Genomic DNA, 17208 nt, shown 5'->3' with positions numbered 1-17208 from the left:
TTTATTTCACTAAAATATAGATGTTTTCCTGCTAGGACTATACTGTTTTAGTGACTGTAGGCTTGTAATATGCTTAGGAAATTAGAGCATCATAAAATTTCACATTTTCTTCCTGCAGACTGTTCCTCACCATCTGAGGCCCTCTATATGTTTTAACATTGATTTTTCTTTTCCTATTAAAAAAAAGGCTATAAACTTTTGAAGACTATTAAGCCTTACTATCCAGGACACAGGACATCATTGCATCTGTCTGTGTCAACTCTGATTCCAACAATATTTTGTACTGTTCACACTACAGATGCTTTTCTAAATTGAGTTCTCTTTGTTACCCTTTGAAATTGCACATCACTGGTATGCTTATATATTGTTAAGTTTGATCTTGTGCCTTTTCTGAACTTATTTATTACTTCCCAAAGCAACTGTTTTGTGTAGTAGTTAGTTTATTATTCATAGGATAATGTTCTTTAAAAATACAAATTTATTTCTTCTTTCCCAATTGGCCATTTATTTTACTTCCTTCTCGCAATTGCTTTGGATATGACTCACAACACTATGTTGAACACAGTATCAAAAAAAGGCCACACTTGTAATTTTCTCATTTCTGAGGGCAAGCTTTGTCTTTTTCACTGACAGGTATTATGTTAGCTAAGAGCTGCATACTTATTGTTTTTAAAGTTGTGATAATTTCTACATAATCAGCATTGAGCTTTCATAATGATAAGCTTTTATTATCATCATTATTATTTATTATTTTATATTGTAGGTATATTTCTCACAGATCTTTTCTTTGTGGTTAACATGGGGCTCATGTAATATACTTTAAAATACAGCAATCTATTTTAAGCTTACAAATATTTAACTTCAAGCTGAGCGGTGGGTGCACACACTTTTAATCCCAGCATTCAGGAGGCAGAGACAAGCAGATCTCGTGAGCTTGAGGTTCAAAGCCAGCCTGGTCTACAGAGCAAGTTCCAGAACAGGCTCCAAAGCTACAGAGAAATCTTGTCTCTAAAAAAACAAAAACAAAACAAAAAACCTAAACAAACAAAAAACAAAAATTCACTTCAATTATTTAAACATTCTCTGCTTTCACTTCTCTTCCCGCACACCTTTATCAGATCGGGCTTGGCGTATTCTACACTGTGCATCCATTAACCTGTGTGGTGGCTAGCTTTTCTCTGCTGAGAGCCTTTCATTTCCATATCAGGCTGGAGGGTGACTGATGTGCTGACATAGCACTGTGACCATGCTCACCCTCATCAACCCATTCTATACTTTCTTATCTTTTAGCTTCTTTAAAACTGTACTCACATTGTATCAAATAAGACCCTGGAATCTAAAGACCACATTCACTTCACAAATCAAATGGCCAAAGAATATTATTCATCAGTATTGTTTGACAATTAAAAACCAGGATTTCACTTGTCCTGAGTTGTGTTGCTGAGATCAATAATTCAGCTCTTGGTCACAATACACCACATATCCAGATACTTACCAGTTCCTCTACTGAGATATGGAGGCTTAAAGAACTTCACAACACCATAGACATTGACAATTGCACCTTCTTTAAGTAGATTCAGGGGTGTGTATGTATAGCGAGTTACTGGAACCTAAAGAAAGAAAAGACAGCAATTCTATCACTAAGTATCTACCTTTTAGAATATTATGGTGATATCTGTAAGTTAGCAAGTATATATCATTTCATTTGAAAAGGTTTATCCTAAAGAGGAGTTGAAAATGCAAAAAGAAAAGTTAAAAAATAAAAAGAAACTACTTCCAAAAGTTACTACAGAAATCAACTACTTTTCTTGAAATAGTTTGTTCATAAGTAGAAAAATTAACACATCAGCCTATAAAAGTATAGGCAGTTTAAATTTTAATTATACTTCTTCAGCAAGAAAAGTTTAAAATCAATTAAAATATCAAAAGTTGGTGTATAAACTGAAGCAATACAGGAAATACTTTTCAATATGTACACCATCAGTGTTAAAGCTCTCAGAGAAATCTCATGAGGACGAGGACGAGGTGTAGGGAGGTATCAGGCCACTAGAGTTGTGTGCTGTCAATACGGATCCTGGACCTTGTGAAATCACAGCAATGTTTCTGTCTTGGCTACTCCCAAGTGCATTCACAAGGGTTCTTGAGAACAGTATTAAAATCATTCCAGCTACCACTCAATTATTTCTTCCCTATATGGCAAAGAGATAAAACTCAAAAATGAAATTTATACTACAATTTGGCCTAGGAAATTCGAAAAAATGTGATTTTGGCTCTAGTTTTTAAATTATCACTTCAAAACTTATCATAGAAAATCATCTCCCCCTACACCCATTTAATTTATAGGTTTCATTCATTACTTAAACTTAAAAAATGAGTTCTGATTCAGAAATCAATTGAATGAGGCAATTCACAACAATAAGAAGAGACGAGAAAAGAAACTATCATGTAAGGCTGTATCTCATGCTAACAGAATCACTTAATTAACATGTAAATTTTCAGTATCCCATTTATTCCTGCCCCTATGGAGAAATAAACTTAACGTGCCTATCTGAAAATGGCTCTATAAATCTCAAACAGAGATGAATTCTTGCTTCTTTCTAAGAAAGCTGATTCTTAGGCACAGACAAAGAAGGGCTTTGCAATTTAATCAGTCTTTAATATACAAGAAGAGTGTAGCTTATTAATTATGATAGAATAATGCTCAGCAAAAGGAATAAAAAAGAGAAGATTTGGGCTGTCAAATGAAGCCATCAAAATAACTCGACCCAGTATCCTGCCTTGACAAGTATGCCGCTGATACTAAGAAGAATGAAAAGGCCAGCACAGCTTAGGAAGACCAAACAATACCTGCATAACTGCTCACTGATTCAAAACAGAAAATGAGAAACAAACAAAACAAAAAACCTTCTTAATTATTCATTTGCCTTCCCATGAAAATTAGTTACTATAAATTTATATAGCTGCTATTCTTTTCGATATAAATAAGTTAACTGGTTTTTCTTCAGAGTCATTCTCTTCAAGTCAGGTTAATGTACCCTTGGATGGGAATTATCTGTGAACATCATAAACAAATTAACATAATACTTCCAAATAAGCCAAACCTGAGTAGCAATTTGTTTCCCTTGCTGACAGTGAAGAATGATGGCCTAAAACAAGACTACAAGGGGTAGGGGGTATCCAAATCACTTTGAACTTGAGACAAATGTTGTTAGGAGAGAGTTAATAAGGTTAGGTAAAGTGATAAGTGGTAACATGTAACATGAACAAAATCCACAAAGTCACAGTGCTTACAGGCACTTGGATATCACGTTTTATCAGGGATCTGAAAATAGTCTGACAAGCTGATGCAAAAGTGTCAAATATCTGTGCCAATAGGAATGCAGCATTTCAAGCATCTTTTTATGACAGGGCCTACTGTGGCACTTTATAGCTTGATGAATATTCCTAAAAGGACTACAATAATCCTACGCAGTAGGACCTTGTGTGATTAGCGGACCGCTCTAGCCAATATAATTGCAAGTAGAAGATTTAAATATAACCAGTGTGGCTATGAATTGAATTTTCCTTTTATGACTTGAGACAGAGTCTTCTTTTGAGATTCAGTATGTGACCCTCCTGCTTCATTGAGTTCTACCATGCTGGGATTACAGCACGTGCCAAGAGTTAGCTATACATTTTTTATTTTGATAGCCTCTCATGTCCAGTTGCTACAGCATTAGACAACATAAATGTAGAAAGTGACTTACCCTAAGATACTAAAACATACTAAAAAGCTACAGGACTTAATACACTACAGATAATTTGATAACAGCTTCCAAAACCCTTCCGCATACAGGTCACCTATCTATGCTTCACAAAGACATAAAGCCCTCTATATATTATGTCTTGATAGCTTAAGACAAAACTTATCACACAGTGGGGTAGAGACTGAGACTACTAAGGACTGAGCATGTACCTCAGACGATGTTGACTGTCACTGACAAGAGTTTGGGTTTAATTCCCAGAATCAACCAAAACCTCCAAAGAAACAAACAGCAACACAACAATCTCTCCTCAAACAAAAAATCCCAACCATAAAACATGGGGTAAATGAAATATAATCTACAGCTGTGGATAAAAATCAAGACAATTATGCCTGAAGGATGCAAATGTATCTAGTAGGGCTGGGGAGATGGTTCAGTAGATGAAGCACTAGCCACACATAGATGAGGACTAGAACACCCACATAAACACTAGTTGGGTTTGGCGGTCCACCTGTAATCACAACAATCTGGAGGCAGAGACAGAGGACCCAGGAAAAAGCTGGTGAGCTAGACTAGAGCTAGGAAACTCTGGTTTTCAGTGAGATATCCTGCTTCAGAACACATGGTAAACAGTGATAGAAGACATCTGACTATCAACTGCTGGCATACACGTGTACTTCCCGGGTGCACACACAGTGAGTACAGACCACTGCTCTTGCAGAGGACTAAGATTTGGTTTCTAGCACCTATATAAAGTAGCTCACAAACATCTGGAACTCCAGTTCCAGGAACTCCAATGCCTTCTGGCATCTGTGGACACCTGCATGCAAGTAAGTGGTGTACATCACTCCATTCACAGAAACAAATAAATAATAATATAGGAAGAATATACACATTATATTAAACCTTGTCAATGTATTGTCTTCTTTCCAGTTTTATTTAGCTGTAAGTATCCAACATATAAAAAGGGGGAACCTTCCTTTAGACAAAAATTCTACAAATAAAAAATTGTTGAAAAAGTGTAGATATAAAAATCTCTTTTATTTATAGTTTGTTAAATCACAACTCAGCAAACAAGAACCTGCTTTAATACAAGCTGACAAAAGAATAAAAGAAATGAATTGCCTGTGATTTAAACTAACAAAAATTGCGTGTCTTCATAAAGTAAGAGATGGTTTGCTTCCATTTCCTTAAACGTACACAGCTTATATAGAGATATTAGTAGATAATATAGGCAAAAATAATCAAATATTGTTAGACAAATACAAAACTATAATGTACCATCATCATATAAAAATGCTTTTAATTGGAATGTCACTAATGTAAAATGTGACTATAAAGTAGGCTAGTTTAAAATCAAATTATAAAGTAGGAGAAAATATGAAGTAGATGCATAAATGTGTATGTATCATTGTATATTAACTATCATCTTACCAAAGACATTGCTTCTGTGGAAAATCCTCTTAGACATTTATTAAAAACCTGAAAACAAAACAGAGACCTGTTTGTACATATGTGACTTCCAATGGACCCCAGATTTTCAAATGCAGTTAACTATACATTTAATGATACTCCAGTTCTCTATGTGGGATAAAGTTTGGTTCCCATGACCCATGTCGGGCACTCACTACCACCTGTACCTTCAGTTCCAGGGGACTCAACACACTGCTTTGGTCTCCACAGGCCCCTACACTCAGGTACACGTACCCCTACACAAATAAATTCCCATAATCAAATATCCTTTAAAAATGTTATAGATATAAGATCAAATGAAAATTTGGTTTTTTAAAAAAGGGAATCAACCCTCTCAAATCTCCTGAGGGCAATGTCGTTAGTCAATATTATACTCACCACAGAGGAAGAAGCTAACAATCCAACACTGCACTAACTGTGTTTTCTATCCCTCAGAATAAGTGGCTTGTGCTATGGACAGTTTTAGTGGGGTATTAGTGATGTTGAAGGAGGAGAAGAGGGCAAGCCAAGCTCTGGGCTTCCTTTATGTGTGGCATTTTTATCATGCATGAGCATTGTTACCATTTTTATTTCTTCCTAAGCCATCTATTGTCATTTGGTTTTGGAATTCAATTCAATGAGAATGTTTCAGCCACTATAGCAAACTAAAACAATTCAGTCTAAGCATTTCACCCCAGACTTTCAGAAATATTATCCTAAGCCACGACATGACTAGACAACGCCAGGTAACCATAGCTCTTTACAGCTAAATCCATAAACGTTCCTTCTCACTGAAGCTTTTATTTCTCTCTAGCATATATGGGGACTTAAGGAGGAAAATAAATTCTCTCAAATAAGTAATTTTCACACAAAGTAAAAAATACTTTGCTTTTGCCAGACCTTGGAGCAATATATGATAATTTAAGTAAAAACAAGATTTTAGTCTAATTTAAATGAAAGTAAGATTTTAGCCAAATATTTTCAATTGTCTTAACTAACAGATGTGTCAGTTCTAAATTCTAATGTACACACACACACACACACACACACACACACAGATACACACACAAACATACTGCACCTGTTCTTATACACTTAAATACAAACCCCAGTAACTTATATTTACTATGTCACTGAAAACATTTTTAAATAAAAGAAATACAAAAATAACAAAATTTATAGGGAACATATAATATCAAAGTACAGCTGATTTTCACTCAAATATTTACTTAACCTAGAAAAAGACTGGGAAAATATATACTTGGCATTTTAGAAAATTCAGAACATTCAGAAACCAGATGTTACCATAGGCATTTCTGCTGACTCACAAACTGAAAAGCACGTTCTTCACTGACTACAACACATATGCCAGGATAATCATACATCCTCCGCTGGTGCCACCCACGCAGCGTTAGTTTCTAGCATGTAGGGTAGTCCTTCAGTTACTACAAACCTCCACAGGGTGTTCTAGTGGAGACACCACTATGGTAAAAAAACAAAACGAACTGAAAAAGAATTTATTAGATAACTACAGGAATGGTCTCACTTGAAATGTGATCATACACAGACACTATTGTTAAATTATTTACATTGTAATAATGGAATTGTCTGTGCATACGCCTGAAAAATTAGAAAGCCATATATTAATGGAGACATTATGTTTGATATTTTTCTTAAACAGGAGAAAGAGATGGAGAGAGTGCAGCTTGTTGCTCTTACAGGACCCCAGTTCAGTTCCCAGTACCCACATCCGCTCACAACCACCTGAAATTCAAGTTCTTAGAGGATCCAATGTTCTCTACTGGCCTCTTCACCTTATGGTACCATTAGCCATGTGGAGCTAATGAAGCCACAGATACAACTGAATCTTGTAAAAACTGAAGTATAATATTTAGACTGCCTAATGGTCTTGTGGCATAAACATATACATATGTACATATAATATTTGGAGACCATTCTGCATCCTGAAAGACAGCTTACATTGCATAGTTCATAAATTTGCCTCAAAATAATACATAACACTCAAATGAGTAGAATACTCAAAAGATGAGATAATGTAGCCAGTAACTGTGATTGTTGACCTTGATTACCAGGTTGACTGGATCTGGGGCCCACTAAATAACATGCCTCTGGGGAAGTCTTTGAGGGCATTTCCAAGAAGTGGGGAGAAGCTTCCACCAGAGTGGTTAGTACGTTCCAGCTAAGACTCACATAATGAAATCCAAGAGACCTAGGGAAAAACCTTGAAGAGGCAGGAAGGGTTTGAGTTGTAGTTCGGTGGAAAAGTATGTGCATGACCTGAATAAAGTCCCAACTTTGAACTAAAACAGGAAAGTGGGCTGGAGATATGGCTCCATCACTAAAAGGTTAAGAGCACTGGTTTCTCTGCCACAGGACCTGGGTTGGATTCCTAGCACTCACATGGTGGCTCACAACTACCAGGACACCTGACACCTCTTCTAGTCTCTGAGAGTACCAGGCACATATGTGGTGCACAGGCATACATGCAGGCAAAACATCCATATACATAAATTAAAAAAAAAATCAAAAGTTTAGAACAGAAAAGTCAAAAATTCCAGAAATGACAGACAAGAAAACTAGCAGAAGGATATCAACTAAACTTATCAAAGCAGAGGAAAACACTACACAAAGGAGGTATGAAGACACTGGAGAACCTTTGGGCTGGAAGCTGGAGTGGAAGTTAAGGGTAAGGGTACCCTGAGCAGAGTTTAGAGATTAGCACAGAAGAAAGTACTGTGATAAAATAAGAAATACAGAAAGTTGATGACACAAAAAGCTGACACTTGCAATATATCAAATAAACCTCGAGCCAGAAATGAGCAAGAACGAATTATGATGACAAAAGCTAGAAATGAGGTATCACTACCAATCTATCACACTCAAATACATCAAAGACCAACTTTACACCAGATATTTACTTACATGAAGAGAACAGTTTCCTTTAGAAACAAAAACTGCCAAAAGTTCTCTCAAAACAAAACAGGTAAAAATGCGAGGAGCCAAACCTCAAGTTGAAGTGACAACATTTACTGTCAATATTTCTCCTATAAAAATGTTGCCAGGCACAACTGGCTTTACTGGGGCATACTTTAAATGTTCACAAACATTTATGACAGCCATAATCATTCTCCAGGCTATTCAGACCACGAAGACGATGGGTCACTGACAATCTTTCTCAGGAGAACTGCATTCTTATACAGGTGTTGCCACAGCAAAGTTTCACACTAATAGTCTTGGTAATGTAGAAGCAAACACCTGTAGCAACTGTTAGAGAACCAAAACCAAAAACAGTTGTTTTAATAGGAAAAAAAAAATCAATCAAGGTGAAGTACGTATTAACAGAGTAAAATAAGGGAACTGGTGATCGGCACTCAAGGTTAACCAAAACGCAACTTCCCATTAAGAAGAAACTATCAGGCACACACCTTTATCGGTGCATTTGGAAGGCAGAGAGTTCAAAGCCAGCCTGTTCTATAGAGTGAGTTCCAGGACAGACTCCAAAGCTACACAAAAGAACCCTGCCTCCAAAAAAAAAAAAAAAAAACAAACAAACAAACAAACAAAAAAGGAACTATCAGTGAATCAAGATGTGAAGACATTTGCTCAGTCTGACAGAGGACAATTTTAAAAGCAGATATACTTCCTGATAAAGTAATTTGAAAGGATGGATGACTTACTACTAACACCCTACTACTAACACTCTGGGAAATTTACTTAATTTTCTAATTTTCCACAGAACTGCTTTCATAAAAACAGAGTCGACTGTCCCAAACAGCAGTTACAGTGGTTCTTTTTCTGGTCTGTACATCTTTTTTTTTTTTCCTCTCTGTCTTTAATATACAACACAGGATCCCAGGATAAGAAGCAGAATAATATCCAAGTTATATTCCTCATCTCAGAGAAGGTTAAAGTATCACTTCATTAACTATGACATTTGCTGGGACTTTGGAAGACAATCATTATCACATCAAAAATGGTTCCTCACGGTCCTCGTCATCTGTCATAAACTATGTTACATTACACAACTTTAAATAACATACATTTAAAATATCAAAAATACAGTATACTGATGATGGTATGGAAGTCACCCAAATATCTTTCTGGATTAGATACTAACTACAAGTGTACTTTTCTTTGTAAAGTAGTATACTGAAGGCAAACTTAAAGAAGAATAAAGGGGTCTCATGCAAAGGTAAAGAAATGAGAGGTAACGAACTATAGAAATGATCCCTGAAAGTGATAGCCTTTGCTGGAGAGGTTGTGGAGTAAGGGGCACACTCATCCATTGCTGGTGGGAATGCAAACTTGTGCAACCACTTTGGAAATCAGTGTGGCGGTTTCTCAGGAAATTCGGGATCAATCTACCCCTAGACCCAGCAATACCACTCTTGGGAATATACCCAAGGGATGCCCTATCATACAACGAAAGTATATGCTCAACTATGTTTATAGCAGCATTGTTTGTAATAGCCAGAACCTGGAAACAACCTAGATGCCCTTCAATGGAAGAATGGATGAAGAAAGTATGGAATATATACATATTAGAGTACTACTCAGCAGTAAAAAACAAGGACTTCTTGAATTTTGCATGCAAATGGACGGAAATAGAAAACACTATCCTGAGTGAGGTAAGCCAGACCCAAAAAGAGGAACATGGGATGTACTCACTCATAATTGGTTTCTAGCCATAAATAAAGGACATTGAGGCTATAATTCATGATCCTAGAGAAGCTAAATAAGAAGGAGAACCCAAAGAAAAACATCTGGCATCCTCCTGGATATTAACCTTCATCAAGCGATGAAAAGAGACACAGACCCACACTGGAGCACCAGACTGAAATCCCAAGCTCCAAATCAGGAGCAGAAGGAGAGAGAGCACAAGCAAGGAACTCAGGACCGCGAGGGGTGCACCCACACACTGACACAATGGGGATGTTCTATCGGGAACTCACCAAGGCCACCTGGACTGGGTCTGAAAAAGCATGGGATAAAACCAGACTTGCTGAACATAGTGGACAATGAGGACTACTGAGAAGTCAAGAACAATGGCAATGGGTTTTGATCCTACTGCACTTACTGGCTTTGTGGGAGCCTAGGCATTTTGGATGCTCACCTTACTAGACCTGGAAGGAGGTGGGTGGTCCTTGGACTTCCCAAGGGGCAGGGAACCCTGATTGCTCTTCAGACTGATGAGGGAGGGGGACTTGCTTGGGGGAGGGGGAGGGAAATGGGAGGCGGAGGCGGGGAGGAGGCAGAAATAAATAAAAAATAAAAAAAAAATTTAAAAAAAGCAAAAGAAATGAGAGGTAGGAGGAGGCCACTGTAACAATTCTTGTCAAAGGGAAAGATTTCCTCATATAGATACTGTCTGACCTCATTACTGTAAATGTATTACCAATTAAAAATCACTCTTGTGTTCACGTGAAACGTAAGTATATAAAGGGACGTATTTCTAGAGTGTAAGCAAGTGGTAAGGAGAAACGAAGCATGTTTACACTACATACCTTAAAGTCTTATCTTCAGAACAGCTGCTTTACTTCCACAAGACATTAAAAAAATGACTGAGCTTTCCCTGAAAGGAAAATAAAAGAAGTTAGCAAAGAAGACAGTTTTTAATAATATGTAAGCAAAAGTTAGAATAGATTTTAAAGCATTAGAATTTATGGAGTTACAACACCACTAGCAAAACAAACACAGACACTTGGAGATTCTGAAAAAGGTTCCTTCATAAGACTACCTGATCCTAGAGAAGCTAAATAAGAAGGAGAACCCGAAGAAAAACATATAATCATCCTCCTGGATATTAACCTTCATCAGGCGATGAAAGGAGACAGAGACAGAGTCCCACATAGGAGCACCCGACTGAAACCCCAAGGTCCAAATTAGGAGCAGAAGGAGAGAGAGCATGAGCAAGGAACTCAGGACCGCGAGGGGTGCACCCACACACTGAGACAATGGAGATGTCCTATCGGGAACTCATCAAGGCCAGCTGGCCTGGGTCTGAAAAAGCCTGGGATAAAACCGGACTTGCTGAACATAGCGGACAATGAGGACTGCTGAGAAGTCAAGAACAATGGCACTGGGTTTTGATCCTACTGCATGTACTGGCTTTGTGAGAGCCTAGGCTGTTTGGATGCTCACCTTACTAGACCTAGAAGGAGGTGGGTGGTCCTTGGACTCCCCACAGGGCAGGGAACCCTGACTGCTCTTCGGGCTGGTGAGAGAGGGGGAGTTGATTGGGGGAGGGGGAGGGAAATGGGAGGCGGTGGCAGAGAGGAGGCAAAAATCTTTAATAAATAAATAAATAATAACAAAACAAAACAAAATAAAAAGACTACCTGAGAGTTACTATCTTAAAATCACAAAGAAAGATCTCCATTAGCGTGCACACACACACACACAACCTATGCAACCCTAGACTATGTAACCTTTGCTACTAATATCTACCGCCAAGGATACAGCACAAAATATCTTCAGCAAGCAGACTTATTTGCCTTTCAAACCGGGCACTGGCCCAGTTCTCACTAGATACTCACAGAGGTATGGTATGCTTTCCAGGTTGTAAAGCTACTCTATTCATAAATAAGTCTAATTAATCTTTAGAGTTCTGACGCCCATTTAGACCATTCTTTCAGGAAGTCCATACACTGTGGTCACAAAAATATTATCATCTACCTGAGAAAATTAGAGGGCCTAAAATCAATACCATTCATAATTCAATTTGTTAAACAATTCTTTTAGTTTAGATACAAAGAATGATAAGTAACTCAATTCTTCTAAGTTTTGTTTTATTCTGTAATATTATCACTTCTTAACAACAAAAACAAAAACAAAGTTTGTGTTTAAAAAAAGTGACAATTTAACACAGAAAAAACTTCCAAATGTGAAATGATAAACTCATAAAGTAGGGTAGTCTGGTCAAATCAAAACGCCAAGACACAAGTGCAATTTAGTTTTTGTTACAGTTCAGTAATAACAATTCTGTCAACTTAAAAAAATGTTATTTATTCAAAATACAATCAAAATGTTTCGTCACCAGTTTTCAAAATTTCTTTTGGCTCTTATTTTTAATGACATATATATCATGGATTCTTAGTAAATATCCACACTGATACCTATTTTTATTTATTGAGAAATGTTTAAAAGAAGATCCCCTAATACCTCTCACATCAATATTTCAGCCTTAAATATAACTAGCAAAGCTCCAACTTTACTGATGAGTCAGAAACCAACCAATCTTATCCATAAAAGAGTCACTGTAAAACTACAGGCACAAACTAAGGGTATATGATAATGTACAATGATTTAGAGCTAAAATGCCAGAAAGAATAACATCAAATAAATGGACACCTGCAAATGTCAAACTTCTTTTTGACCTATGAGAGGAAACACAGGGCAATAGACTATCAGAGAGATGAAGAAGGAGATTCATCAGTGACAGGAGAGGCAAGCACTTGTTTATGCAAAGCAAAGTCAGACACTGTCTAACACCTGTGAGAAAATTCATTGCACATTTTTAACGGACTGTAGAGGCCAGGAAGGGACTTTACAAATGGACAGTGACTTCAGAGTTGCTAGCCAAAGGGATTCAGTCATTGGCATGCTCTTCTTCATAGCCTTGAAAGGGTAAGACCCAGAGGCACAGGACTGCAACAGCAATCACTGGAGGAAAAGCAGGAACCTAGTGTGACTCTTTCCCCTTACCTCCGTTCAGAAAAAGAGTCTAACAATTTGAGGATTTGAGTAGCAAGTTTGTGAATTTGGGAAAAACTCACCATGGACGGAAAACAAAAACAAATCCCAAACACCTTCCACTCCTATTTGGAAAGACAAACAGGAGTAGGGTTCAAATCTACAGTTCAAGAAAGGTCAAGATGGATCCACACCAGAGACCTCTCTAATATTCAGACTTGAACTCAGGGCTTAAATATATGTCTCCTCTTCTCTTCCCTAGCATGGATGGGTATTTAAAACAGTTACGGTTCCTGAACTCATTGCCCATATATTCTAATTTTCTGGAATTTATCTCATCAAGTCTGAAACAAAATTAGATTTCCACGTCATCTCTACCATTTGCTTTCCTGATCTCAGGAATATTACCTAACCTTTCTGCAATGTGGTATCTTCATCTATACAGAAAAGGCGTAAAATTAACAATGTCACAAGTCTTTGTAATGATTGAATTAACACACACAGCACCTAATATGCCACACAACAGAAAAATACTAAGTTTTTATCATTTATTAGTATTAGATCGCTAATTTTTTCCTATCCTTTCTACCAATTATTCAAAGCATTATCAACTCTTCCCTACATTCCTGTCGTTGCCTAATTAGATTTTCTCTCTCTAAGCTTTCTCCATACCACATATTCTTTGTGCAGAAAGCAGAGTGGTCACGTCTTTCTCCTGCTGATATCAACTATGAAACTAACACATCTTTACTGTTAGCATCCAAATTTCTGGGCATCCACATGACTGCTCTTATTCAAAAGGAAAGTTAAATAAAATAAACTGCCACCTTGAAAATCCCAGTTCAGCTTTCTCAATCTAATATATCAAACCAAATATTACCTCATGAAAAAAAAAATTACCTCATGTGTACATATAATGCTATACTTATTGTTAATCACAGTTAGAGATTACTTTTAGTATGGTGACTAGATCTATTTATCTTTGTACCTTAGAAACATATTCTAGTGTTTCACAAAACAATGAATGCAGGAAAATTATGAAATAGTTGATCGCCAGAATTGTAAAAATAAAAGTCAATCTCTCACAAAGATGCTGAATATAAAATGAGCATTCCTCTTAGGAGGAAAATGTATTCTGAGTTAATAACCTTCTTAGCTAGGTACACATTGCTATGATTACAATTTGGCGATAGAGCTCTGAAACCTCCTTTGTGTAGTCTATCAGTGGCTAGACTTCCTCCTGGTACCCTTTGACTTCCTTTATTAATTCAAGTGGGATAACAATCCTTTTTCACAATGATGTCCAATGAAAATCCAACTAAAGACGCTAACAACTTGCTGCTGTGGACACACACACACACAACCACAGTTTTATCCAAGGTATGGTTGATAATTTGCTTTGAGTTTCTCTTAATTATGTTTAATATGTTAGTTTGCAGTGTTTGGTAAAAGTATTAAGAGAACATACTTTATAACTTTATTGCAGTTCCCAACACACAGCATGCTTCTAAGGAGCTGAAATGCAATTACTTTTCACCGCTTTTGTATTTGAAGTACTTCTAAAAGCCAGTTTTAAGACTCGTTAGCTCCACTACTTCAACACCATACTTTAAAATTTCCAGACATGGGGTTGGGGGAAAGCGGGGGAGTTAAGCATGGACTTTGCTTTTTAATTCCTTTGGCGATTAAAATATTGTGTATGCACACCGCACCAAAAGCTCCTTAATTTCAAGCGGTGTTGATTGTCTCCTTCTTCGAACTCGTAAATATCCTAGGTGAAATGAGAACTGATGTCAAAACTGTGCAGTCTACCTTGCCTCTTCTCGGAGTTCTTGCCTGCGCCACTCACTGAGATCGCTAACCACTGAGACAAACAAATGCCTGACGGCTGGTACCCGGGATGTATCCACTCCCCCCGATAGCGTTCGGCTCACACTAACCGTACGTAACGGAGTTTCTGCAAAACTGCACCAAATGTTGAACGAAACAGTCCTCGTTCTATTTATCCAGAGCCGGACCCGCTCCTACCATCCACCAACTCCAAACCTTCTCGAGCTCACTCACCAGCAAAACACCCGGGAAACTAGAATGCGCCTGGACCGACGCGCACGTGACGTCAGGCGCGCGCCCGCAGCCGGTCGCACGCATGCGTACTCGGCTAGGACGGCCCTGCAGCTAGCCGGGGTCTCCGCGCGCAAAAGCAGCGTGAAGGCGGGCGGGGTGGCACAGCTAATCCGCGCCCCGTCGGTCACAGCCACCCAGGCTTCTCGCCGCTCCCCTTTGCACGCCTCTCGCCGATTTCCGGGTCCCTCAAAGGAGATATCTCCTGCCTCCAGCGGGAGCGGGACGGGCTTGTAAAATTCTTAAATCCTGGGCTGGAGAGGTGGCTCAGACGTTAAAGGCTCGGCTCGTAACTGCAGATAAGATTCCAAAATCCTGTAGCCGACAGAACCCTGCTCCAAACTAGGCACTGGTTCCAGATTCCATCTGTTCACTAGAAGCCCTTCAGGCAAAAGCATTTATTTACCTTCTGTGTTAATCATTCAAATACAACTTTTGCGAGGATGAAAATACACGAGAATGACAATGTTATTTGTTTTCCAGCAGTTTGGGGGCATTTGTGTTGTTTTCAGGTTAAGTTGAGGAATCTCATCATTATTTTATAAAGCTTCCTTTATTCTCCCCACCCGTGCGTTCATAAAACAGATGAACTAGAAGCAACTAAAGTAAAATTCAAAGACTGTCCACTAGAGGAACATAAGTAAGGCTCGGGCCAACACTGTCATTCTCCTATCCGCTTGTGAAATACTATTTATCCTCATTTGTCCTCTGTTTAGCTCACTGTATGGGTTTTGGATCCTGGGTACTGTAGTCCTAATGCAGGAAACCAGAAGAAATGCTCCTAACTCCAGGTGAGGGGCAGGAGGCAACCTCTTCGGCAATAAGCCGGGAGTTAACAACCAGCAAACTCCAGCAACCAAAATGGTAATAGAGGGCAATGATCGCTATAGCTTCATTATAACGGGTTAACTTTCTACAGGAGTGGGAAAAGCAGTGACACAAGAAAACTTCGTAGCCTGTGTTAAGTGGCGTGTGCACATTCAAAGTCCCTCTTTCCCAGAAAAAGCAAACCTTCTCCATTTGTGAAATGCGCATTTTTGTTTACCAATTCCCAGTATGTGAAGTAAGCTACTGTACTATTCCTTATGAAGCTTTGCGTTTTCTTCAGAATTAACTCCCCATTTGATTTGTATCCGACATCAAAGCTTCTACCCATCTAGTGACACTTCCATCACAGTAAAAGGACTTATATTCTTCCATCATATATTCATGTTTTCCTCATTAATCGCTTTCCCTTGGTATTTAAATACATGCTCTGCAGTCGAAGTTTACTAAGAGCAGGGAGAGCTATTTCATTTGAGAACCAAGGCTACTATACAATGGCTAATAGCTGTAAATATTTATTAAATGAACAATGTGCAGAAAAAAAATACAGCCAGGCAGTAGTTGCAAATACCTTTAATCCCAGCACTTGGGAGGCAGAGGCAGGCAGATCTCTGTGAGTTTGAAGTCAGTATGGTCTACAGTGCTAGTTCCAGGACAGCTGGGGCTGTTACACAGAGAAACCCTGTCTCAGAAAAAGAAAAAAAAGAAAGGAAAGGAAAGGAAAATGTCCCTTCCCTTTAACATCTGACCCTCAGAGGACTACATGAAAACTTTCCCTGATAAAAGCAAGGAAGAACATTGCTAAAACAAACGAGCATGTTTTGTCTCCAGTTTGTTAATGAGCTTGAGAACACCATGGTTTTGTTTTCAAGGATTAGCTTAAGTTATGTGAACTTAGATTCTTTTTTAAACTCACTTTTCTTCAAGAAATATTTAAAATGAGGTTCCCAGTGATTAATAATGAACATCAGAATTGGAATGGAAATTTTATCAGCTAATACATAAGTATGAGGAGTCAATGCTGTTATTATATTGTTTCAGGACTGATCAACTGATATGAGAAAACATTAGGAGAGTTATTCCTGAAGAAGATAATTTCTCCCTACTCAGCAGGCTTTAGTTACTTGTATTTTTTTGTCTGGGTTCAGGACCCTTGAGATTCCTGCCTCTCTATTGATGTTGCCATTGTTCTTGTCTTGTTTTGGCAGTCATATTGTTGATGTGTTATAGATATAGCTTCCAAGTCAATTTCTAGGAGACAGTCTCACAACAGACCTCCTGGTCCTTCCTTTGTCCCTTACAATCATTCTGCACTCTCCTCTGATGTTATCTGATGTGAGGGTTGTGCTATATA

The 17208-nt window shown here is 38.1% G+C and overlaps 1 protein-coding gene across 3 annotated transcripts in view; it reads right to left on the bottom strand.

Annotated features, from left to right (window-relative positions):
* Positions 1 to 15022, bottom strand: part of Pot1 (protection of telomeres 1) — a 65376-nt gene extending 50354 nt beyond the window's left edge. For 2 of the 3 annotated variants that reach the window (XM_050145897.1, XM_050145899.1), the window contains exons 1-4: positions 14849 to 14990; positions 10721 to 10788; positions 5178 to 5225; positions 1496 to 1610 (exon numbers count right to left, since the gene is read on the bottom strand). In XM_050145897.1, the coding sequence (XP_050001854.1) occupies positions 1496 to 1610; positions 5178 to 5186 (124 nt within the window). In that variant the 5' untranslated portion in view covers positions 5187 to 5225; positions 10721 to 10788; positions 14849 to 14990. Of the gene's footprint in view, positions 1 to 1495; positions 1611 to 5177; positions 5226 to 10720; positions 10789 to 14848 lie in introns of all 3 variants that reach the window. The other variant, XM_050145898.1, reaches the window with a different exon arrangement.
* Between the last annotated feature and the right edge of the window lie 2186 nt (positions 15023 to 17208).

This window comes from Alexandromys fortis, unplaced genomic scaffold (assembly GCF_014885135.2).
Source record: "Alexandromys fortis isolate MF-2015 unplaced genomic scaffold, M_Fortis_MF-2015_v1.1 scaffold_34, whole genome shotgun sequence".
Lineage (NCBI taxonomy): Eukaryota > Metazoa > Chordata > Mammalia > Rodentia > Cricetidae > Alexandromys > Alexandromys fortis.
This window is presented reverse-complemented; position numbering and strand designations above follow the sequence as displayed.